This window comes from Gopherus evgoodei, chromosome 2 (genome assembly GCF_007399415.2).
Source record: "Gopherus evgoodei ecotype Sinaloan lineage chromosome 2, rGopEvg1_v1.p, whole genome shotgun sequence".
NCBI lineage: Eukaryota > Metazoa > Chordata > Testudines > Testudinidae > Gopherus > Gopherus evgoodei.
The window spans coordinates 237,903,284-237,928,287 of NC_044323.1; the positions used below are offsets into that span (position 1 = coordinate 237,903,284).

The 25,004-nt window shown below is 42.9% G+C and overlaps 1 protein-coding gene across 4 annotated transcripts in view; it reads right to left on the reverse strand.

The window, feature by feature from the left end:
* LACTB2 (lactamase beta 2) overlaps window positions 1–15,813 on the reverse strand; it is a 39,753-nt gene extending 23,940 nt beyond the window's left edge. The window contains exons 1-7 of one of the 4 annotated variants that reach the window (XM_030553260.1): window positions 15,635–15,813; window positions 14,154–14,314; window positions 12,169–12,295; window positions 9,537–9,715; window positions 5,396–5,544; window positions 4,082–4,170; window positions 2,719–2,800 (exon numbers count right to left, since the gene is read on the reverse strand). In XM_030553260.1, coding sequence (XP_030409120.1) covers window positions 2,746–2,800; window positions 4,082–4,170; window positions 5,396–5,544; window positions 9,537–9,715; window positions 12,169–12,295; window positions 14,154–14,314; window positions 15,635–15,756 — 882 coding nt within the window. In that variant the 5' untranslated portion in view covers window positions 15,757–15,813 and the 3' untranslated portion in view covers window positions 2,719–2,745. Of the gene's footprint in view, window positions 1–2,718; window positions 2,801–4,081; window positions 4,171–5,395; window positions 5,545–9,536; window positions 9,716–12,168; window positions 12,296–14,153; window positions 14,318–15,634 lie in introns of those variants that run through there. The other 3 variants (XM_030553259.1, XM_030553262.1, XM_030553261.1) reach the window with 3 other exon arrangements.
* Between the last annotated feature and the right edge of the window lie 9,191 nt (window positions 15,814–25,004).

Below are 25,004 nucleotides of genomic sequence, written 5' to 3' on the forward strand. Positions count from 1 at the left end.
GTTAAGTGTTTAGTTTACTGGAGATTGTTAAACATTCACAAATTGGCTAACTATAACAAAGCCAGACTTCTAGGGATGAATTTTAATGAATATAATTATAAAACTTAAGGAAAACATACTGGAACTTCTGAATATTAAGAATCTTTGAGCAACAGAGCATGCTGTTCTTTTAAAGTTTGTACCCAATTTGAAAGTAAGTCATACTGTTAGGTTAACAGCACAAAGTAATTTTCTATCAAGGTTTTCAAAACCTGGCAGAAACTGTTTTGATCCATTCATGACATCTCCTGTTTTAAACTGTCAAATACTGACTTTGATGTAAGGGCCCTTACAATACTTGCATCCAAACTAGGGAGAGAGCAGAGTTTATATATAAAAAAAATTATAAAATACTACTGTACACACACTTTTAAAAAAAGTGAGATACAAACCAATAAAGGCAGTACAATTCTGAAATGAGGTTATAAAAAAGGTGTAGAACTACACTGCAGTCTCTAGAACTATACAGAGAGTTAGTGACTCCATTAGATAGAACCATTGCCAAACTACTGTTATAGCTTTCATATAACAATGGAATAAAATATGTTAGGCATACTCAGTGCTGCACATTAACAAGAGGTTTCTTTGGACAAATATTTTGTGAAAGTTAGAAGAAACTTTCATTTGACTGCAGCTACTGTTTTCTAAGAACAGACCAAAATTTTAAATACTGCAGCTCAAACTATATTAAAAAATGGCTTTGTACCAAAACAAAATCAAAGGTCAATGATCAGTGGTATGAATATACAAGGACTTGTGCAGTACTCATTCAGGACCAATAATATGTATTTTTCTCAATATAAATCCTTAAGCTGAACTGAAATATTGACAAAGGTATTGTGCTGTCATATGTATCACAAATCTAAGCTCTATTTAGTACTTACAAATTTAATATTCGCACTACGAAGTGTGCCACCCAGCAAGCAAAAAACCACAGTTCTTATATTTTCAACTTTGCTGCCCCTCATCAACCTCCCACAAGAATACTCAATATGGATAAAGGACCTGAAAGCATCTTTTTCATTCTTCCAAGGAAGGTAGAACATCTAAATTAATTCTATATGCATCAAAAGTAACATGTTGAAGAAAAGTCACAAGAATTATTCTAGCCAGCATTTGGTACAACCCATAATCGTTAAGGCTGCCAAACAATTTCAGATGCTCATTTCTTTCTGAAGCATACACTTTTTTGACTGAAGCTCAGTGTCTTTGGTCGCTTACCAAAAGGTGAATTTTTATAGTTTCAAGAAGTGTGAAAAAATTCTTACTTGGGAAAAAAAACTGGCTTTAACAACTTTTGATTGTTTGAAAGATACACACTGAGCATGCACAACCGAACATATTAAATTGACAGATGTACATTTAAGGTGATTTATTGTGCATATGTGCACAGCTTATTAATGGGCAAGTTGTTGCTCCTCTGGAGGAGGGGCATGGGAAGCCTCTACTCATCTATTCGTTGGGTATCTGCACAAGGCCCAGAAAATAGCCTGTTGATTGTGCTACCTCAGATGAGGCTTTAGGGGTGGGAAAGCGAGGAACTTGTTAGTATGGTCAACAGCACGTAAGGCCCACAGGGGTCTTACTCAGCCAAGTTGGTGAAGTGGCCAGGACCTATCCTCAGTGTGCTTGCTAGTGTCCAGCAGTGGATAGGAGAACATATGCTACACAATTTAAAATGTGCAGTGAGCTCAAGGGATCATAATGATGCCTTACTGCATTCTGCTTGCATTGCTCTTATGCACAAAATATGGTTCATAGTATTATCTCCTCAGCCTCTACAGTTATGGCATCAAAGCAATGATTGTGCCTGAAGACATGATTTAGACTTAAGTGCTTCCTTTTTAAAAATTCTATCTTCAGATGTTTTAACTTAAAATGATACCAAACCCATTTATTCAAACTTTATTTATCACTTTAAAAAAATCCAAATTTGAAGAAAATTGGGCTAAATGCTTTTATTTAAAACTAAGCAAGCCCTGACAGCTTATTCACTTGTACACATTTGTGTGTTTATATACTGGTACATACACTTCTTAGCCTTTGGCTAATGCCTGTTAAGGTTTTCAAGTGCCTAGTTTTCTAAAGACACTGATAACTATTGCTTGGCCTTTTCTTAAGGGATCTTATTACATAACTGGAACATTTTCTTGACCATTTTTATTTTAAAATAACTTGAAAGTAAAATGCAAAAAACTCTAAATACAACACAACATTAAGGTTTCAGTTAATTACTATAAAAGTCAGGAAATGTAAATGATAAGGTTACACAATTTTTAACTTTGCCCCCCAGTAACAAATGCCTAAAAAAGTCATTAGTTATGTAATCACAGCTGATCTAAACTTTTAGAAAAACATTATAAAATGTATATGAGCAACTGCGTGTGATGACAAATACTACTGTTATGCATATATTCTTTAACTCTTATCTCTTGAATATATGCATTACAATAGTATTTATTGTCACAGGCAGTTTCTCAAACATATTATATGATCTTTACCAAAACCTTAGGTATCCTTAATGTTAAATCACTTTAGTTTTTAATTTAATTCTACTTTAAATTGTCTGAGTGACTAATAATACTACAAAAGTTGTGTGAAAAACTATCAATGTCTGAGTGCCAGGAAATAATTTAACAAAATACTATAAGAAATAATTTACAAAAAGAAAAAACTTACACACTTTTCCTTCTTTTTCTAATTTCCTTAAGTGAAGGATAAGGTTATTTTCTGCTGCTTTAAGTAAGTTTTCAGGAGTTTCCTAAATAGAAATACAATGAATATATAGTCATGCCATATCTGCCAATAATTTTTCTTTTTTTATTTTCCTCAATACACAAAAGGGAACTCTTCTATGTTCAACTACCCACCAGCAGTGGCAAAGAATTGAAATAAATCATACCATTTAAATCTTCAGTTTAAATAATATTTTTTTATTTTTTTCCCATTCTTTGCATTATGTCCTAATTCAGGATAGCACATGTTTAAGATAGCCCAAATTTAAGAATGTATTACAAATAAATCATTTCTAATTTTAGTATTTAGCCAAATACGAAGCTCAACATAAGAACGGCCACAGTGGGTCAGATCAAAGGTCCATCTAGCCCAGTACCCTGTCTTCTCACAGTGGCCAATGCCAGGTGTCCCAGAGGAAACGAACAGAACAGGTAATCATCAAGTGATCCATCCCCTGTCGCCCATTCCCAGCTTCTGGTAAACAAGGGCTAGGGCCACCATCCCTGCCTATCCTGGCTAATAGCCATTGATGGACCTATCCTCCATGAACGTATCTAGATCTTTTTTGAATCCTGTTATAGTTTTGGCCTTCACAACATCCTCTGACAAGGAGTACCACAGGTTGACTGTGCGTACTATGAAAAATACTTCCTTTTGTTTGTTTTAAATCTGCTGCCTATTAATTTTCATTTGGTGACCCCTAGTTCTTGTGTTATGAGGAGTAAATAACACTTCCTTATTTACTTACTCCACATCAGTCATGATTTTATAGACCTCTATTATATCCTCCCCCCCCACAGTCGTCTCTTTTCCAAGCTGAAAAGTCCCAGTCTTATTAATCTCTTCTCATATGGAAGCTGTTCCATACCCCTACCAATTTTTGTTGCCTTTTCCTGAATCTTTTCCAATTCCAATATATCTTTTTTGAGATGGGGTGACCACATCTGCATGCAGTATTCAAGACATGGGTGTACCATGGATTTATATAGAGGCGATATGACAGTGGGCAGTTGTACATCAAATTCCCTTTCCATTCCTCAAGGTTTTTCCCACAGTTGCCAGCATTTCTTAAAATTTGAGGGGAATTTTCCAAATATGCAATGGATCTGGCAGTTAGAGATCTTCTGGGATCTAAATGGTTGTCTTGGTAAATTTTTAGTTATTTTAAAAATAAATATCAGAGTGGCAAAACAGTTATCTCCTTATTAAAAATGTAGTGCCATTGTAAAAATTATTATAAATTAGTGATTGGAGACCCTCAGAATGTTTCTGATTCTGATAAGCATCACAACTTCTGGATGCCTACCTGAAGTAATGGAGCTTCTCCCTGAAACCACTTCTCCTCACATAACTGTTCCTCCCACAACAGGCTCTCCCACCACAGCCTATACCTGTCTTCAAAGGGGGGCAGGGAGAGATTTAAAATTCAGAGTATGTTACCCAGGCCTGTCCCCATATCTATCTGAAATTACATGGGGGACCCACCTCTCCCTAATTTTCTACTCTTTGGTGTCATTATCCCCCACCACCCAGTTCCCCTGCTCCTCTGATTAATCTCCTCTGGCATTTAAATCAATGTGTGGGAGGGGGCTACTGGCTCCCTTCCCTGGCTCTGAGCTAGTTCCCACTCTACACAAAAATTATCATCAGCCTAGAACAGCTGCTCAGACAGACAATAGGTAGCAGTCTCTGCCTGATCTGTATGCGAGGGCAGCATTACAGAAAAATCCCTCCTAGGCTGCAGTAGTTCCCAGTCTCCAGGACACAGACTGGAACTTCAAACACCTGAGATGTGTTCGCAAAACCCTTTGTAAACCTGTCCAGGATGTTTATAGCTCATGTCAGAGTAGGATGGTTGACAGCTATCTTTTGCCCTCCCAGCATCTTGCACTTTTCCTTTCAGTCCAGCCCAGTGAATAAGTTTTTCCTGTAAGCAACATCATGAAAGAGTTCTCTATACTGCATGCCCTATACTCTGAGAATTACCATAAAGAGAGGAAGGGTAAGCAGAGAGACTCTCTTTAGGGCTCTGTCTGATGATCAATAAACAGGCTTTTGAGTGCACAGTCTGTTCATCTTTAAGTCACAGGATCCAGCTCCTCTTGCCCCATGGCAAGCAGTCAGAACACAGGGTTTCTAGGACAGTTTTTAGCCTGCATCTTCCTGAAGCCTGTGGGAGCTTGCAACTATAAGTTCTAAAATACCTTGAAGGAGACTCCAAACAACCCTGGACATAAATATATTAGTTATTGTCTGACATTGTTCATTCTGATCTGACTATTTTATAACTACAAACTTCCTTGATCCTCATGAGAAACGTGTGATTACTAAGCTTAAAAATAATTATGAAAGGTAGAAGTCAATAAAAATAATTTAAGCCCAGATCCAGTAAAGCACTTAAGCCGTGAGACTACTTACACGCTTATAGTCACGTGTACATTTTGCTACACTAGTCCTTTCCCGCACATGACTAGAACAGAAAAAGTGGCAAATGTGGCTCCGCTTAACTATGAAGCCTCCTAAAAGCCCCCACACAAACACATACCATGTTGACTTTATTTAAGTGAAAATCAAGGTTGTGCTCTTTAGTTTAATTTAATAACGTTTTAACTATAATTACCTTGTATACAATCTTTACAAGCTCCACTGATGTAAATGATTTTCCAGCATTCTCCTGCAAAACATTTAGGATTTGTTGTTCACGTGCATTTCGGTGAGAAATGTATCCTTGAATTTTAGCACGTGCATCATGTACTACTGGGCCATGTCCTAAATTCAAACACAATTACAAGAGTTTTTTCAATATAAGAAACAGAATTTTGTAAACAACTTATTTAATAATTTGCTCACAAATATCCTCTCACTTTGGTAAAAAGCTCTGATAAGCCTACAAATCCTACAGAAGCAGCAGCATCCCTGTACTTACCACCCTGCTAGTTAGGTTTGCCAATTTGGAAATATTTAAAAAAACCAGACAGTAGCAGTAGTGCTGGAACCTCCACTACCCTGCCTCTTCCTCACCCCTGCCCAGCATATTCTCTCTAAAGTCTCACTCTACCTCTTCCCCCTCGCCCTGCCTCTTCCTCTGAGGTCCCGCCCCATCCACTTCTCCTTATAGAGGCTGTAATATAGTAACTGTTCATTTTCAAAGTCTGCAGTGGTGAAAAGCCAAATTAAACATTCCAAAGCAAAGCTTAGTTCTGAATCACAAAAATATAGGTATCAACAAACCCGTCATTTCAATTTGAAAAAGATTTCACACACTCCACCTCCATTGGGCCAGAGATCCAATGTTTGGATTATGAAGATGGAACCAAAGTTTTGCAACGTTCAAGAAGGTTCTCACATTCAGCATACCAGCTCATCTCCAGAAACCACGTACAAGTACACTTATCTATCTATGATACTGGGCCAAAACTGAAAAACTTGTAACCAAATCTGGATATAAACTGTCTCAACTTTTGGGAGCACTCAGATTTAAAGTTTGGGTTTGAGTTCTTTTCCATTTCAACACAAACACCCCATCAATACATCTAATAAGTGACTTGCAAAAAAATTACAAATACATTTCTAGATCTATTCCATATATGTATTTTAATGGACATATTTTAATAGTTTAGACCTTATGCAAACACTGGTTTGTATCACCCTAGATACTCAGATACTCAGCCTCCCATTATCATAGCACTAGAGTGCATCACAACCATGAAGGAATCAATTTTTGTAACACCCCTTTGAAGTAGTATCATTACCCATATATTACAGATGAGAAATTTAGGCAGAGAGGGATAAGTGACATTTTCAAGTCACACAGCAAGTTTGTGACAGAGGTAGGAATTGACCACAAATCCTATTTCAGAGGATTAACCACAAGGCCATTCTTCCTCCCTCACTTAATACTGTTAAGGAGCTAAGACATTTGTCAACTTTTATTACTTAATAGGAGAAATTCTGCTCTCCGATTGTAATACTTAGAAAAAAATTACACTTTATTAATTTTCTTTATAAAACTGTGAAGCTCCACGTGGGTTTTCTACCTTACAGCAGAATAGTGGATGGTGTTCTCATACGGTATAATGTGCTGAAAAGTCATATTTGTGGTCTTGGTTACAATCAGAAGTTGGAATGATAAAGTCTTTTTTCTGTATTTGGAGGGCTAGACATGAGATCTTGATGGCAGTCGATATTGGAAAAATCTGTGTTGTTAAAGTGTGAGACTATCAGAATCTGAATATAAGATGAGGCTGTCCAGGACTATATGGACAGAATTAAGCTTGTTTTTTTAAATACAAAACATGATATTATACATTTGTGCATTTATTTAAGAGACAGCAAGAACTGTGAATGTATTAGTATACAACATTGTAGTAATGGTTAATTTTCATTATTTTAAATTCTTCATGTTAGGGAGTCTAAGTTCAAATATTCCTTGGAACATATTAACTTTAATACTGTTCAGCTTCCTAAAATTAAGAAAGATTTGTCTGTTAATAATGGACATTCAATTTTTAAAGTACTCACATTACTTAGTAGGAAGATTGTATTAATGGAAAAGTGAGAGAGCCATCTGGTGGCCAAAGTATCTTTTAGTTCCCAGGGAGACTTATAAAATACAAACAGTGAATAGGTTCTATTGTATATTCAATTAAAAATAATGTTAAATATAAAAAGTTATATGGAAAAAATAAAAAAAACCTCAGCCATATAAATACCTTCACAGTAGGCAAATGGGCAGGGTAGAGAAGGGTGTGTGTGTGTGTGTGTGTGTGTGTGTGTGTGTGTGTGTGGAGAGAGAGAGAGGAAAGGTAGAGAATAAGGCTGTCAAACGGAGAGGATTCTCAGCATGAATAAAACTGAATACAAATAAAAAATGTTACTATAATAAATTTACCAAATTTAATACAGCAAATAGTGGTGATAGAAAACTGTTCTCTGATTAGGGAATAGCTATTGTTTATGGAAGTGCACAAATATTTTATTAAACATGGTTAAGGAAACAAAATTAGTTCTGATTCAAAATGCTGTACAAGGATACCTATGGCCATCGGCCATTGAAAATGCACAATATCCTATTGCCTTATTAGAATCTTAATTAGGGTATGTATTTGTCTATTGCCAGCAGTGTTTCAGGTGCTTTAAAAAGCAGGACAAGCTTCTTGTCTTAAAGAGTTTGTAATCTAGACAGATAATAAAACACAGAGAGGGGGAGGAGAGAGAAAGAGAATTGTGACAAAGGTGGAATTTAACACATACTTTTGGCATGAGGAAAGCTAATCAAAGAAGAGGAACATGGTTTGTAGAGTTTACAGAGAAGGCAGTGTGGCCTGGTGGATAAGGTATTGGACTGGGACTCAGGGCACCTGGAATTTATTTTCAGCTTTACTCCTGGTCAGCTTGGGCAAGTCAATTCAATACCCCCATCTGTAAAATGGGAATAATGATCTTCCCTCTCTGGTAATGTGCTTTAAGATCTACAGATGAAAAATGTATTTCTTTTCAAAGTAGTACATTTTAACAAAGAACATGAAGAAAGAGTGGCAATATGGTAGACTAAGTGAAGGAAGCTACTCATAGAAGGTTCATGTTATGAAGGCCAAGAGACTAACTGGGTTAAAAAAAGGACTAGATACATTCATGGAGGATAGGTCCACCAATGGCTATTAGCCAGGATGGGCAGGGATGGTGTCCCAAGACTGTTTGCTAGAAGATGGGAATGGGTGACCAGGGACGGATCATTTGATTACCTCTTCTCTTCATTCCCTCTGAAGCACCTGTCATTGGCCATGGTTGGAAGACACGATATTGGGCTAGACAGACCACTGATCTGACCCAGTATGGATGTTCTTATGAAGAAGGCAGAAACAAGAGTCTGAAGTTATTTAATCATGCAAAATGCAGGGTGTGGAAAAGGGAATGAAAAGAAAAGATGGAAAAGGCAGGCAGGAGCCAGGATATGCAATCTTGGAAGAGAATAAGGAACTTAAATCTTACCATCACATAATGAACTTTTTATCAAGACTGAATTTAAAAAGAGGCATAATTTTATATGAAAATTAAATGTTTTCCAAGATTAAAAAAGAAAAGTCAAGGAGACTGAATAAATCAGAGGATAATTAGTGGAATATGGAGTTTGACCTCTTGGTCACTGGCTCAAATTCAGCATGGTTTGGTAACTAAAATAATCATCTGATTGATAGCTTGGTGGCCTTTACAAAATGAATTTATGGTCTCAATCCAGTTTGTAATGGACAGCTGTCTACCTCAAAAACCATGACCACAATTGGCATTCTTAGCCGTAGTCTGACTAAAGAAGCCAAGGACTCGAGGGCTATACATACTGAACTGACCCCACCTTTCCCCCCCTGCTCTATAGGTAGTCTTTTTAGTTCAGGTTTAGGTGCAGTGGTAGGATGGTGTCCTTGCACTGATGCTGCCTCTCCTGCATGTGTTCTGTGACAGAAGATTCTGGTTTTCTGGGCTATCAATTCCGCACTTCTCACAACCACACGTTCCACTCAAATATAATAATGCTCATGAGAGAAATGGATAGCATCATGGCAAGCACACATGCAGTATCTTAAATAGAATAAACTGAATGCCCTTTAGCTAATTATAATAGCTAAAGGCTGGATATGGTACATTGAGAATGTAAGAACTCTTACTACAGTCAAATAATATAGTATTTATATAATACTTAGAGAAGCTATTTTAAATATTTTATATAAACTAGTAGATCTAATTAAGAAATGTAAACTACCAACCAGGATATATTAAGTCAGCTTGCATTTGCAACAGCATTTCCAGTGATTTCATGTAGTCATACAAGTCTTCAAATACTGCTGTCCCTTCTCCTAGAATACAGTCACCAGAAAATATAGCATTTTCTTCCACTAGATGTAAAGCCATATGATCATCAGTGTGCCCAGGTGTATACAAAACTCTAGTAAATGAAAGGAATGAATAATTTTATATGCAACGATCACATATACACCATTTACATGTAACAGAAACAAATGCTGATAAAGCCATGAATATGACAGTCTAGAAAAAACCTCCGTAAAGAATCCTTATTAGGGAAGAGGGTTAATATGAAATGTTAGCTTAGAGATGATGTGATCTGGACTAACCTGGTCCATTTTCTTAAGCTTGATAAATATATATGAAAACTGGCGAACATAATTCGCTCTAATATTCTATAACATAGGTCCTTACACTAAACTCATCACTGTAGTATCTGAGCACCTTCTATTAGTGCATTACACAACATGGCTAATATCTGTCATGTGTTTGCTCTCTTATCCTTTCCCCAGGAGAAGAAATATGTGCTGTGATTTTGTTTCCAAGTTTTTTTTTTTTAAACACACATACACATTTATGTTGGGGAAAGCAAGGTCTACGAAATGTGCCTTGCACTTGGAGCTGAAGGGAGTGAGATTTGTGAATTTCCCTCAGTTCCCAGGGGAGCTCATTCACACTGTCAGGCCATCCCCTTAGAAAGCTCTCTCTCCCGCATAGATGAACTTTACCCCTATTATAGAAAGTTCCATTGTGCCAGAGGAGCAAATTTGTCTACCATAGTCTTCATCCTGGACCTTTGGGCAATCATTTAGATTTCCTGAGTCCAGGTCGTTGAGTGCTTTGAAGATAAGGACCAAGACCTTGAACTTGATTCAGTATTCTATGGAGAGCCTGCACAGGGAGTGGAGGCCAGGTCTGATGTGTTCACTACTGCTTGTGTTGCTCAGGATACATGCTGCAGTATTCTTGTACCAGTTGTATTTTCTTAAGGGCTGAAGGCTTTATGCCCAGTATACTACACTGCTGTAGCTCAGCTGAGAGATGATGAAGGTGTGTGAATAAGTGAGACTGGGTCATCATTTATCAGGATGGGACAGAGTCTCCCAGCCAACTAGAGACGGTTTAAAGCCTTACCTGTGGATGCTGCTATGTAAGAGCTTAGCATCAGTGAAGAATCCAAGACCATTACTAAACTATAGCCTGGACTGACCAATTGTGGGTGGGTGCCTTCAACTAAAGGAGAAGCATCAAGGTTGCAAACTGTTCAAAATGCTCTCCTCTGCCCACCACTATAAACTCTATCTTCCTCTGGTTCACCTTCAACCTGTTGTTCTTCATCCATGAATTGATCTTGTCCAAGCACTAGATAGGCCATCTTAGGAGTAATGGTATGTCTTCAGTAACATAATAATTTAAACTGCAAGCCCTTTTTTACCCCTAGTGTAGCTGATCTTTTTTCTCTCCAAAATTTATTTTTAACATATGAAATGCTTTCAAACAGATATCTTTTACTATTTGAAGTCGATCTTGCAGCCAGCCTACTGCTGTGTTCTGCAACAGTGGTTCTCAAAGCCGGTCCAGCGCTTGTTCAGGGAAAGCCCCTGGCAAGCCAGGCCAGTTTGTTCACCTGCTGCGTCCGGAGGTTCGGCCGATTGCAGCTCCCACTAGCTGCAGTTCACTGCTCCAGGCCAATGGGGACTGCGGGAAGTGGAACAGGCCAAACGATGTACTGGCCACCCTTCCTGCAACCCTCATTGGCCTGGAGTGGCGACCCGCGGCCAGTGGGAGCCGTGATCGCCCGAACCTGCGGACGCGGAAGGTAAACAAACTGGCCCGGCCTGCCAGGGGCTTTCCCTGAACAAGCAGCGGACCAGCTTTGAGAACCACTGTTCTACAACACTGAAGTAGTTTAATTCACCACTGAATTGAAAGGGACTCTCTCTAAGTAAGGAAACGAAGCAGGATTTTCCTTAAAACTGACAGAAGCAGTAGAGCATAGTTATTTTGATGGGAGAATTCTGGGCAACACAAATCTAAAAAACAAAAACTCTACTCCAAGCACAGTTTTTATTTTTTACCCTGAAATGAGACAAGTACCAAAGATTCCATGAAGTACATTATGTACTTTGTTATTATCTATTCTACATGGAGACGACTCAGAAACTATGATAATGGGCAGCAGTATAAAACACCATAGATATAGATGGTTGCCCTGAGGAACAGATTTATCTTCATAATTTTTCTAGGAGGCTAGATAGTGCTGAAATCATGGGGCTGGATCCTGATATTATTAGGTAATCCCCTCTCAAATAGGTAGGTCCTCTTGACTTCAACAGTATTATTCAGCTGCAGAAAGCCTACCTGCATGAGTAAGTAGTGCCAGAATCTGACATATAAGCAGCCCTCCAGTCTATTATATTGAAAAAATAATTTCACTGTGATAGTCACGAATCTCAACTCTTTTGGCTGTCTTAAAAATAAGAGCTAAATTATGATGCAGTTATAAATAGTAACTTCACAATTATGAGGTATGAGAGGAAAACAGTCTTAGTTTTAAAAGTGAACTTGGCCTACTAGCACAGAACTAACATTTACCTGAGAGTGGCTCCCTCAGTTTTTAACACATCTCCATCTTTCAGATATGAATACTTTAGTTTTTCTCCTTCTATTACTTCCTCACGATGAGGAGTGCGTGGAAGCTTACTTATGCAATATTCGGAACCTATTTTAAAAAGCAGATCAGATTTTAGATCATTCACAGTTAGGGCCCTACCAAATTCACAGTCATTTTTGTTAAATGCATGGTCCTAGAATTAAAAAAAATCATAAATTTCTTGATTTCAGCTATTTAAATCTGAAATTTCACCATGCTGTAATTGTACGGGTCCTGACCCAAAAAGGTTGGGGGGGAGGGGAGGTCGCAAGGTTATTGTGGTGGGGGGGGGCTGCCGTACTGTTATCCTTACTTCTGTGCTGCTGCTGGCCAGGACCAGGTCTGAAGGCAGCACTGCTGCCAGCAGCAGCAGCCCAGAAGTAAGGATAGCATGGTATGGTATTGTCAACCCTTACTTCTGCGTTGTTGCCTGCAGACCTGGACCCTCAGTCAGCAGCTGCCAATCTGCGTCTGCCCAGCTCTGAAGGCAGCAGCACAGAAGGGTGGCATGGTATGGCACTGCCACCCTTACTTCTCCACTGCTACTAGCAGGCTGCTGGGCACCTGGCCAACAGCCACTGCTCTCCGGCCACCCAGCTCCAAAGGCAGTGCATAAGTAAGGGTGCCAATACCATGACCCTCCCTAAAATGACCTTGCGACCCCCCTGCAACTCCCTTTTAGTTAGGACCCCCAATTTGAGAAACGCTGTGAAATCTGTATAGTACAGGGTAAAGACACAAAAGAGACCAGATTTCACAGGGGTAAAGACACAAAAGAGACGAGATTTCACAGGGTGAAACCAAATTTCATGGCCCATGATGTGTTTTTCATGGCCATGAATTTGGTAGCGCCCTATTCATAGTTAAGCACTGATTAGTCTCAGGCTGCTAGCATGGGCGCCCCATAAAATTACAAAATGTGAGTAGATGAACCATTATGCAGGAGTCTATTTCAATGCAAATTAAAGAATAAAGTTTATTGCAATAACAACTTATGTATATTAAGGAATCATATTTACATGGACAAGACGACTCAGATACATATTAAAAACTCTAAAATTGAATACAGCTGGTGTTCTGCATCAGTAATGTTTTTTTAAAGAAGATAAACAAAAAATGACTTCTCCAAATAAAATTTCACTTTGAAATTAAAATAATCCAATATTAGTTTCATTTGGAGAAGTTGTGTCTTGCTCATTAAGACACCAACACCATTTACAGTTGCACTTGGGAACTCCCTGGAAGTAATTCTGGTGAGGTTTTAGCCTGTGGCAATCTTCCACAAAACACAGAAGAGCTGCATTCTCTGTACTGTTCATAAAGTATAAAAAGAAACAGCTTTCACTACTTAGAGATTTAACCAAAAAAAGCATCACTGACTGTTTATCAATATGGTATCTTGTTTACTTTGGACAAGGATAAATATGCAAAGTGTCCCTACCTTACACAATTTGGGATCCGGGCGTTCAACAAAAATTTCTATTCAAGTGGTTACCAGCCACCTCCTTCAGTTATTTACTTGTTGTTCAAATGAAAATAATTGTCAATTGATTATTCTCAGGGAAGAATCTCTTGTTGTTGGGTGAATTATCAATGGCAAACTAATTTCCCTCTTGTCATTCATAGACAAAAGACTATACAGTATGAGGCTTTCCCCCTTCCAAATATGTAAATACTTATTTATATATTGACATGAAGAAACATTTTGGAGTGCATCTAAACCAAACATTCATACTATTTACTGTACTCATACTATGCATGTAACAACATCATGTTTAAATACACTGTACAGCTCACATGAAGATCTCAAGTGCACAGTCCAGCTAAGAATTTTCCAAAAGACTCTAATTAGAAGGTCCCTGTCCCTATAGCTAACCAGTAGTGCCCCTTCGGTAACTGTCAAATTAAACTATAATCTTCTGCCTACCATTGTGGATGTTTCTACAAATATCAGATATGCCTCCAGTATGATCATGGTGCCAGTGTGTCACTAAAATTTCCTGGATTGAGATGTTGAAGTCAGTCAGTGCCTGTTTTAAACAGCCAATATATTCAGGTACAGCTGGTTCTCCTGTGTCAATAAGGATCCTTCTGCATTTAAAGAGAGAAAATATGGCAGAAATGTTCAATTACAAAAGTCATTAGAGAATGAAGAGACAGCCTGGATGATGAAACTCTAAATACTTCCGGAAGAATACTTCCTGTGACATACTGCTGCAGTACTATCAGCAGAAGTGCTTGAGCTACTTTCTCCCCTCATTGTAAGATGGAGGGCTCTTGGCAGTATATTCTTTATCAGGACCTTGGCACTGCTTTGGTCCAGAACAGCCTAAATTCAGTGAGGTTTGGGCATGCTACAGAAGCCATGTATTTGGTAGGATTTTTGGAGAGGATTGAGGATATGTTTCCAGAAAGATGGGAGAAGGTGTTTTTTTTGGCCAAGCTGAGTTTACAGATGTTTGCTTTTTGAATGCTGGTGGATTATTGTGCTGTAACATTTAGTTGCCAGAGCACCTACAGACAGCATAAAGCTGTTGTTCTCAAACTTTTGTACTGGCAACTCCTTTCACATAGCAAGCTTGTGAGTGCCACCCCCCCCTTATAAATTAAAATATATTTAACACCATTATAAATCCTGGAGGCAAAGCAGGGTTTGGGGTGGAAGCTGGCAGCTTGTGACCCTCCTCCCCCCCATGTAATAACCTCATGACCCCGTGAGGGATCCCAAGCCCAGTTTGAGAACCCCTGGCATAAAGGAAACTTTGAATCAAAATAAACAATGTAGAAACTTTGGACCCTGGTACAACCACTCAACATCAGTGTCAGTAAGTCAAAATTTGCACTGAACGCCAAGAAAAACTCTGGCAAGCCCAGGGAAAGAGCCAGTACCTGCTGCCATGAGCAAATGCAACACTTGCATCACGCCCTCGGGTAAATCACTGACTATGCTGGACCATGGAGCTTAACACTGAACTCGGGACATATAAGCCAAGGGAAATATGGGAAGAAGTATAACGTGTCTGGAAGGAAGACAGGGAAGGTGAAATCTTGACGGACCCAGAACCCCAACATCGAAACGGATAAAATTGTGTGCCAGGGCCGGAGAAACGCTTCGCTGCCCGTTTCCCAACCCCTCTCCCTAGGCTTCCCGTGACCCCCGGGATTCCCCCTAAAAGGCACGACAGTGCAGAGAGCACAGCCCCACTCCCAGACTCCGGGGGAGAGCAACACGGGCCTGGGCCTGTCTCAGAGACCGGGCTCCAGCCTCAGCCAGGTGGTGGCTGCGGAGCCCCAGCGGGGCGGGGAGCGCGCGGCGCTGCAGGTGCGGAGCAGAGTCTGAGCGGGCAGAAGCTGCCTGCGCCGGCCCTGTGGCGCGGGCCCGCGCTCTGCGGGGGGCGGGGCTGTTACCTGGGCCCGGTCCCCACCAGGTAGGTGTTGGTTCCCTGCAGGGTCATGGGGCCCGGGTTACAGCCCAGCACGCGCACCACCCGCGAGGAGAGCCGCTCAATGCGCGGCAGCAGCGACGCCATTTTCCCTGCGGCGCCAACAGCCCAACGGCGGCGGCGCGCGCCCAACTGAAGAACGTAGCTCCCCTTGCCCCGCCCTCACGGAGAATAGCTCCGCCCAGCGCAGGGGCTGAGGGTCCGGCTGTATGTCTAGTTCCCACGAGGTGGCCTTTGCCTGTGCGCGGAGAAGTTGGGCGGGGCTGCTTGGCCTTGGACCCTGAGAGCAAAGAGTTCACCTCAGCTGAGCTCCTAGGACTTGTCTACGCCGAAGGGGAACGTCCATCTAAGCTACGCAATTTGAGTTACTTACCTGAATAGTGTAACTGGGTTGGATGTAGCTTAGATCTACTTACCGCGGGGTCCACGCTGCGCTGCAGGAGATGCTCTCCTGTCAACTCCCCTTAGGCCTGGTCTGCACTGGGGCTGGGGGGCTGCGATTGATTGCAGGCCTGGTCTACACTGGTAGGGAGATTGATATAAGGGTATGTCTATAGTATCCGGCAGGTAGTGTTCAATGTATCAGGAATCGATTTATTGTGTCTCTTCTAGACATGATACATCAATCCCCACTGGCTTGATTGTTGCCCGCCAATCCAGCAGGTAGTGTAGACAAACCCTAAATTATGCAACCTCAGCTATGCGAATAACGTAGCTGAAGTCGATGTACTTAGAGCTACTTACCGTAGTGTCTTCACTGCGGTAGGTCAACGGCTGATGCTCCCTTGTTGACTCCGCCTGCACTTCTCACTCCGGTGGAGTACCGGAGTCAATGGCAGAGCGCTTGGCGGTTGATTTATCACGTCTTCACTAGACGCGATAAATCAACCTCCACTGGATTATAGACATGCCCTTATTCTTCTCAATCAGGTGGAGTACAGGCGTTGCCAGGAAAGCAATCGATGGTCACTAAATCAACTGCCGATACATGGATTGCTGCATTGTCGATCCTCCAGTAAATCTAGACAAGCCATTAGTCACCTGGCTTGGGTCGCCACCAAGTGTGGGAAAGGGTGTATTGAAATCTGAGCAAACCACAGCACAGCAAGGGTGGCTCTGCCCCTGGCACTCAAATGCCACCAGTGCATGGCAGCTACTGGGACTGAAACTCCCATGGAACGCTCCTCTGTGCTCCAGCTTAGCCCTGCAGGAACCACCACACACAGATAATGCTGCCTTTGGCTTCTCCTGAGTCTGTCCAAGGGAGCCAAGTGTGGTACAAGTTACCACGAGACTCAAGCCATCCTATAACAGGTGTTAACTATGATGGATGACATTCGTAAACTGATTTCCACTATTTTCTCCCCATACCCCGCATTTTTTCCATTTTTGAAGTTCCCCACAAATTCTGCCTTTAAGCTGAAATTTGCATTGCCTCGTCCCAGTCCAATGGTGAATTTCTTTAGAGTACTGTTAATTAGCCAAGTTTTGCAGCTTAGGTGTGAGGAAAAGTGCTCATTTGAAGATTGGGAAATAATCTCTGTATAAGTCTGATAAACAGATTCTTACAAATTACTAAATTATAAGGGCCTCACTTGCCCTTTCCTCCATAGCCAAAAAAGCCACAGACAGAGCAAAACCAGTTCAGTTAGAAGGTACGCAGGTTGGGCAGGGGACAATTTGTGGACAAGTGGAGGAAAAAAGTCTCAAAGCAACATATTCTTACCAACATTGCAAATAACCAATATTTTTCTTATTACACTGTTTAATATACATTAATATCACATGTGCAATATGAGTGGGTTATGACCCAATTCTGTGTTGTAGTCCAACAGATCTTTACACATCTTGGTGGAGGGTGCCCAAGGTTACTTTTTGTCACCATTGCAGCTCCCTTCAATATTCTGAGGAATGCACCACTCCCTGGCTTGCAGTGTTGTTGTAGTTGTGTTAACTACTTACAATAAACAATCTGTTTCACCTTGTGATGCTCTGAGTACATTTACCAGACCTGAGGAAGAGCTCTTTGTAAGCTCGAAAGATGTTGGTCCCTGTGGGCTCTTGGCTCCCGCTCCCCGCCATCAGGAGCCTGACTTCTCTCCCGGGCTCTCAGCAACCTGCTGTAGGGTAGCCAAGTTGTTCTAGGCTCTTGGCAGTGAGCTGGCAGTGTCAGTGCAACCGGTAGGCTTCTTGCAGGGAGTGGGGAGCCTCCAGGCAGCACCATGGCTCCCAGCAGGGAGCTGAGAGCTACTGGGCAGGACCCAGCTGGGAGCAGGGAGCCAGGTGGTCGCAGCTTGGCTCAAAGCTGTGAGCCTGGGCAGCAGTTGGGCTGGGGGAGCTGGGACCTGGGGGGCTGTCTGGCTGCTAGTGGGAAGCGGGGTGGCCACAGCCTGGTTGGGAGCAGGAAACTCGGGGGCAGCCAGGCTCTAGTTGTAGGCCCCCCTACCCTGCCCCGCAGTGACCGCTAGAGCCTGGCTGCCCCTGCTAGAAATTGAGAAGAATGACAGCCAACAGCCAATATAAGTAATGCAGTATCTACATGGACACTGTGTTGCCCTAACTATGCTGACAAGCCCTATGCCTCTCATGGAGGTGGAGTTATGTCAATTACATTGGCGGGAGCAAGGCTGTAGTGTGTACACTGATATAATTAGGTCGCCGTAAGGCTTACGTCCCCCTAACTCTGTAGTGTAGAGCAGGGGTTCTCAACCTTTTTCTTTCTGAGCCTCCCACAATATGATATAAAAACTCCATGGCCCACAACAAATGTTTTTCTGCATATAAAAGTCAGGGCCAGTGTTAAGGGATAGCAAGCAGGGCAGTTGCCCAGGGCTCCACACCATAGGGGGCCCTGTGAAGCTAAGTTACTCAGGCTTCGGCTTCAGCCCAGGGCTTTAGCCCCAGGCAGTGAGGCTTCAGCTTTCTGTCCTGGGCCTCAGCAAGTCTAATGCCAGCCCTGCTTAGTGGAACCTCTGAAACCTGTTTGCGACCCACCACAGGGGACCCCAGGTTGAGAAATGCTGCAAGCCTCAAGAGTGTCACAACTAAATACAAGTTGGAACAGACAGTTTAGCATAAGTAGTTAACACGTATTTCAAAGAACCATTCAAGGTGAAAGCAGCAAAAAGTCCTATGGCATCTTATAGACTAACAGACGTCTATAAGGTGCCACAGGACTTTTTGCTGCTTTTACAGATCCAGACTAACATGGCTACCCCTCTGATACCATTCAAGGTGAAGTGGCCCATTAACAATCTTCCAGTTCGCGGAGGGTGGGGGGGGTCTGTTATAACCTTAGTCCCAAATCTGGACCTTAGCGTCCAAAATATGGGGGTTAGCATGAAAACCTCCAAGCTTAGTTACCAGCTTGGACCTGGTACTTGCTGCCACCACCCAAAAAATTAGAGTGTTTTGGGGCACTCTGGTCCCCCTGAAAAACCTTCCCTGGGGACCCCAAGACCCAAATCCCTTGAGTCTCACAACAAAGGGAAATAATCCTTTTTCCCTTCCCCCCTCCAGGTGCTCCTGGAGAGATACACAGACACAAGCTCTGTGAATCCAAACAGAGTGACTTGCCCTCTCCGTTTCCAATCCTGGAAACAAAAGCACTTTCCTCTTCACCCAGAGGAAATGCAAAATCAGGCTAGCAAATCCAACCCACACACAGATCTCCCCTGATTTCTTCCTCCCACCAATTCCCTGGTGAATACAGATTCAATTTCCCTGAAGTAAAGAAAAACTCCAACAGGTCTTAAAAGAAAGCTTTATATAAAAAAGAAAGAAAAAATACAAATGGTCTCTCTGTATTAAGGTGATACAATACAGGGCAATTTCTTAAAAGAATATTGAATAAACAGCCTTATTCAAAAAGAATACAAATCAAAGCACTCCAGCACTTATATTCATGCAAATACCAAAGAAAAGAAACCATATAACTTACTATCTGATCTCTTTGTCCTTACACTTAGAAACAAAAGATTAGAAAGCAGAACTACTTCTCCAAAGCTCAGAGAAAGCAGGCAGACAGAAAACAAAGACCTCAGACACACAATTCCCTCCACCCAAAGTTGAAAAAATCCGGTTTCCTGATTGGTTCTCTTGTCAGGTGTTTCAGGAGAAAGAGACATTAACCCTTAGCTATCTGTTTATGACACGCCCCCCCCAAATTGCAGACAGTGGGGAAGCTCACTGGCGGCAATTTCCTTCTAGAACTTGAAAATAAACAGATTAATACAACACATGCACCTTTACATATACTACTAAGTATATAACTAACAGACTTTTACATTTTAAGAACACTTTTTAACTACTGGATTCTGGGAAACTCTCACGGGAGAGTGCATCAGCAACTTTGTTAGAAGCTCCTGTGATGTGTTGAATTTCAAAATCAAAATCTTGGAGAGCTAAACTCCAACGAAGAAGTTTCTTGTTGTTCCCCTTGGCAGTATGAAGCCACTTTAGTGCAGCATGGTCAGTTTGTAGTTTGAACCGCCGTCCCCAAACATATGGGCGTAGCTTTTCCAGGGCGTACACAATGGCATAGCATTCCTTTTCACTGACTGACCAGTGACTTTCCCTCTCAGACAGTTTCTTGCTGAGGAACACGACAGGATGGAAGTTGTGATCTGTTGCTTCCTGCATGAGCACTGCTCCTATACACGCTCAGATGCATCCGTGGTTACTAGGAATGGCTTATCAAAGTCCGGGGCCCTGAGCACAGGGTCAGACATAAGCGTTGCCTTAAGCTGGGTAAAGGCTTTTTGACACTCATCAGTCCACTTAACGGCATTTGGCTGGGTCTTTTTGGTTAGGTCGGTCAATGGGGCAGCGATTTGGCTGTAGTGTGGTACAAATCGTCTGTAGTATCCGGCCAAGCCTAAGAAGGATTGGACCTGTTTCTTTGACCTTGGGACAGGCCACTTTTGGATAGCATCCACCTTGGCCTGTAGGGGGTTTATGGTTCCTCGACCCACCTGGTGCCCCAGGTAAGTCACTCTGTTTTGGCCTATTTGACACTTTTTGGCCTTAACAGTTAGTCCTGCCTGCCTGACGCGCTCAAAGACCTTTTCCAGGTGGAGTAGGTGTTCGGGCCAGGAGTCTGAAAAAATGGCCACATCATCGAGGTAGGCAACTGCAAATTCTCCCAGTCCAGCTAATAGACCATCTACCAGCCTCTGGAAGGTGGCGGGTGCATTTCGAAGGCCGAAAGGAAGGACATTGAATTCATACACCCCCGCATGGGTGACGAATGCTGACCTCTCCTTGGCAGGTTCATTTAGCGGTACTTGCCAGTACCCCTTGGTTAAGTCTATTGTAGAGATGAACTGGGCACGTCCCAACTTTTCCAATAGCTCATCAGTGCGTGGCATTGGATAGTTGTCCGGACGAGTTACCGCATTTAGCTTACGGTAGTCCACGCAAAAGCGTATTTCCCCATCTGGTTTGGGTACCAGAACCACTGGAGATGCCCATGCACTGGTAGATGAGCGGATTATACCCATCTGTAGCATGTTCTGGATCTCCCGTTCTATAGCAGCTTGGGCATGAGGAGACACTCGGTAGGGTGGGGTTCTGATTGGGTGAGCATTACCTGTATCAATGGAGTGGTATGCCCGTTCAGTCCGTCCTGGGGTGGCTGAGAACAATGGGGCGAAGCTAGTGCACAGCTCCTTAATTTGTTGCCGCTGCAGACGTTCCAGGGTACGCCACCGTCTTTTTTCCCGTCGTAGTAGACACCGTCAGGCCACTCAGCATCATCTCCCTGGACTGTAAACTGACAAACCTGTAAATCTCTGGAATAGAAAGGCTTGAGAGAATTAACATGGTACACTTTAGGCTTTAGTGAGGAATTGGGAAATGCTATGAGGTAGTTTACAGTTCCCAGGCGCTCTTGGACCGTGAATGGCCCTTCCCATGATGCTTCCATCTTATGGGCCTGTTGCGCCTTCAAGACCATAACCTGGTCTCCTACCCTGAAAGAACGTTCTCTGGCATGTCTGTCATACCAGGCCTTTTGCTCTTCCTGAGCATCCTTTAGGTTCTCTCTAGCAAGGGCTAAAGAGTGTTGGAGGGTGCTTTGTAGGTTGTTTACAAAGTCCAGAATGTTAGTTCCTGGAGAAGGCGTAAACCCCTCCCATTGCTGCTTCACCAACTGTAATGGCCCCTTAACCTCGTGACCATACACAAGTTCAAACGGTGAAAACCCTAAACTGGGATGTGGTACAGCCCTGTAGGCAAACAGCAACTGCTGCAACACTAGGTCCCAATTATTGGAGAATTCGTTGATGAATTTTCGTATCATGGCCCCCAAAGTTCCATTGAACCTTTCCACCAGGCCATTGGTTTGATGATGGTACGGGGTGGCAACCAAGTGATTCACCCCATGAGCTTCCCACAGTTTTTCCATGGTCCCTGCCAGGAAATTAGACCCTGAATCTGTAAGGATGTCAGAGGGCCAACCTACCCTGGCAAAGATGTCTGTTAGGGCCAGGCACACAGTGTTAGCTCTGGTGTTGCCTAGAGCTACTGCTTCTGGCCATCGGGTAGCAAAGTCCACTAAAGTCAGTACGTACTGCTTTCCTCTGGGCGTCTTTTTTGGGAAAGGGCCCAGAATATCCACAGCTACTCGCTGAAATGGGACCTCAATTATGGGGAGTGGCTGGAGAGGGGCCTTGACCTGGTCTTGAGGCTTTCCCACTCTTTGGCATACCTCACAAGACCGGACATACTTGGCAACATCCTTGCCCATCCCCTCCCAGTGGAAGGACTTCCCCAACCGGTCCTTGGTTCTGTTCACCCCAGCATGGCCACTGGGATGATCATGGGCTAAGCTTAAGAGCTTCCCCCGGTACTTAGTTGGAACCACCAACTGTTTTTGCGGCTGCCATTCTTCCCGGTGTCCACCAGAAAGAATTTCCTTGTATAAAAGTCCTTGGTCTATAACAAACCTGGATCGATTAGAAAGAGCTGAGAGGCGGTGGGGTGCTCCGTGCCGCCGCCCAAGCTTTCTGAAGGCTGTCATCTGCTTCCTGCTCAGTCTGGAACTGTTCCCTTGAGGCTGGGGTCACCAGTTCTTCCTCAGACTGTGGACTTGGGCTTGGTCCCTCTGGAAGCGATGTAGGTGATGGGGTTGTTTCCGTTGCTGGTGAACCACTCTGCGCTGGTGCACCTGAGGGTATTTCAGGCTCTGGCTGAGCCTTTTGGGTATGGCTGTCTGTTGCTTCTGCCAGTTCTGGCTCGTTGGCGCCCACTGGCGTTGAGTTTGAAGATGGGGTTGCAATTGCTGGTGCTGGTTGCTGTTCCAGTTCCGGGCCTGGGACTGGAGATGCTGTGGCTGTTTCAGTGGTAGGCATGGAATCCGGGTCCACTACCTCTGTCTGGGTCTCTGGTAACACAGACGGGGCCTCTGTGGATGGCTCAGGAACAGGAATGGGTCTGGAAGCTTGCCTGGTTTGGCTACGTGTAACCATTCCCACTCTCTTGGCCCGCCTCACCTGGTTGGGCAAGTCTTCCCCCAGTAGCATGGGGATAGGATAATTGTCATAGACTGCAAAAGTCCACATTCCTGACCAGCCTTTGTACTGGACAGGCAGTTGAGCTGTAGGCAAGTCTACAGCTTGTGACATGAAGGGGTAAATTGTAACTTTGGCCTTTGGGTTGATGAATTTGGGGTCTACGAAGGATTGGTGGATAGCTGACACTTGTGCCCCCGTGTCTCTCCACGCAGTAACATTCTTTCCGCCGACTCTCAAATTTTCCCTTCGCTCCAAGGGTATTTGAGAGGCATCCGGGCCTGGGGATCTTTGGTGTGATGGTGGTATAATGAATTGCACTCGCATGGTGTTCTTGGGACAGTTGGCCTTGATATGTCCCAGTTCATTACACTTAAAGCATCTTCCATCTGATGGGTCACTGGGCCGAGGTGAGTTACTGGAGACTGGTGAGGTTGAAGGGTAGGGTATCTGTGGCTTTACTTGGGTGGTATGTGGGGTCTTTGGCTGTCCTCGGTTGTAGGGTTTATGGTCTGTGTGCCCCCTGTGGTAATCGTTCCCCTTGACAGCAGCTTTCTTGCTTTCTGCCAGTTCCATCCATTTGGCTCCAATCTCCCCCGCCTCAGCGATATCTTTGGGATTTCTATCTTGTATGTACCGTGTGATGTCTTCAGGAACACCATCCAAGAACTGCTCCATTTGTATGAGGAGGTTCAGTTCTTCCAAGGTTTGAATGTTGTTTCCTGTTATCCAGGCCTCATAGTTTTTTGCAATGTAGTAGGCGTGTTTGGGAAATGACACCTCTGGTTTCCACTTTTGGGTTCTGAAACGCCGACGGGCATGATCTGGGGTTATCCCCATCCTGTATCTGGCCTTGGTTTGAAAAAGTTTATAGTTATTCATTTGCTGCTTAGGCATTTCAGCTGCCACCTCTGCTAAAGGCCCACTGAGTTGTGGCCTTAATTCTACCATGTACTGGTCTTCGGGGATGCTGTACCCAAGACAGGCTCTTTCAAAATTTTCCAAGAAGGCCTCGGTGTCATCACCTGCCTTGTAGGTGGGAAATTTTCTGTGCTGTGGAGCAATAATTGGCGCCGGGTTGTTAGGGTTGGCTGGCACATGCAGCCCAGCTTTTGCCAACTCCAGTTCATGTTTTCTCTGTTTTTCCTTCTCTTCATTCTCTTTTTGTTGTTTTTCCATTTCTTTTTGTTGTTTTTCCATTTCTCGGCGGTGGTCTGCCTCTTTGGCTGCCTGTTCTCTTTGGTAGGCTACCTCTTCTTCTTCTAGTTTTCTTTTGTAGGCTGCCTCTCTTTCTCTTTCTCTTATTTCCATCTCTGCTTGTTTTATTTCCAGTTGTCGCCTGTGTTCAGCTTCTCTGAATTGGTCTTTGGCCCCCATTTTTGCCTTAGAAGTCATGATTCCTGTTTTCTTGTGTTGGGGTGCCCTCTGGTGTTTATCCTCTGAACTGCAGGTTCTCTGTTGCCTCCTGAAGTCTGCCTAGCAACAGTGCCTTTAGCTAATCTTCAATGTTAAGTAAACCTGAAAAACCACTTTATTTGCATTTATATAGTGCTGGTATGACTCACAATGGGAGTGCTATTGTGTGACAAAAGACTGTTAATAGTCTTTAACGACTTCTTGCTTAACATGCAAGCCACAAACTGCCAGAGAGAGCAGAAAAAAAAATTCTCTCTGGTTCCCTTTTAAAACCAAACTGTTTCTCTCTGCTAAAAAGCCCTTAGCAGAGAAAAGAAAAATATAATATTCCTACTGGCTTCTGGATTCTGTCTAGATCCCACCGGCTGCCACCATGTTATAACCTTAGTCCCAAATCTGGACCTTAGC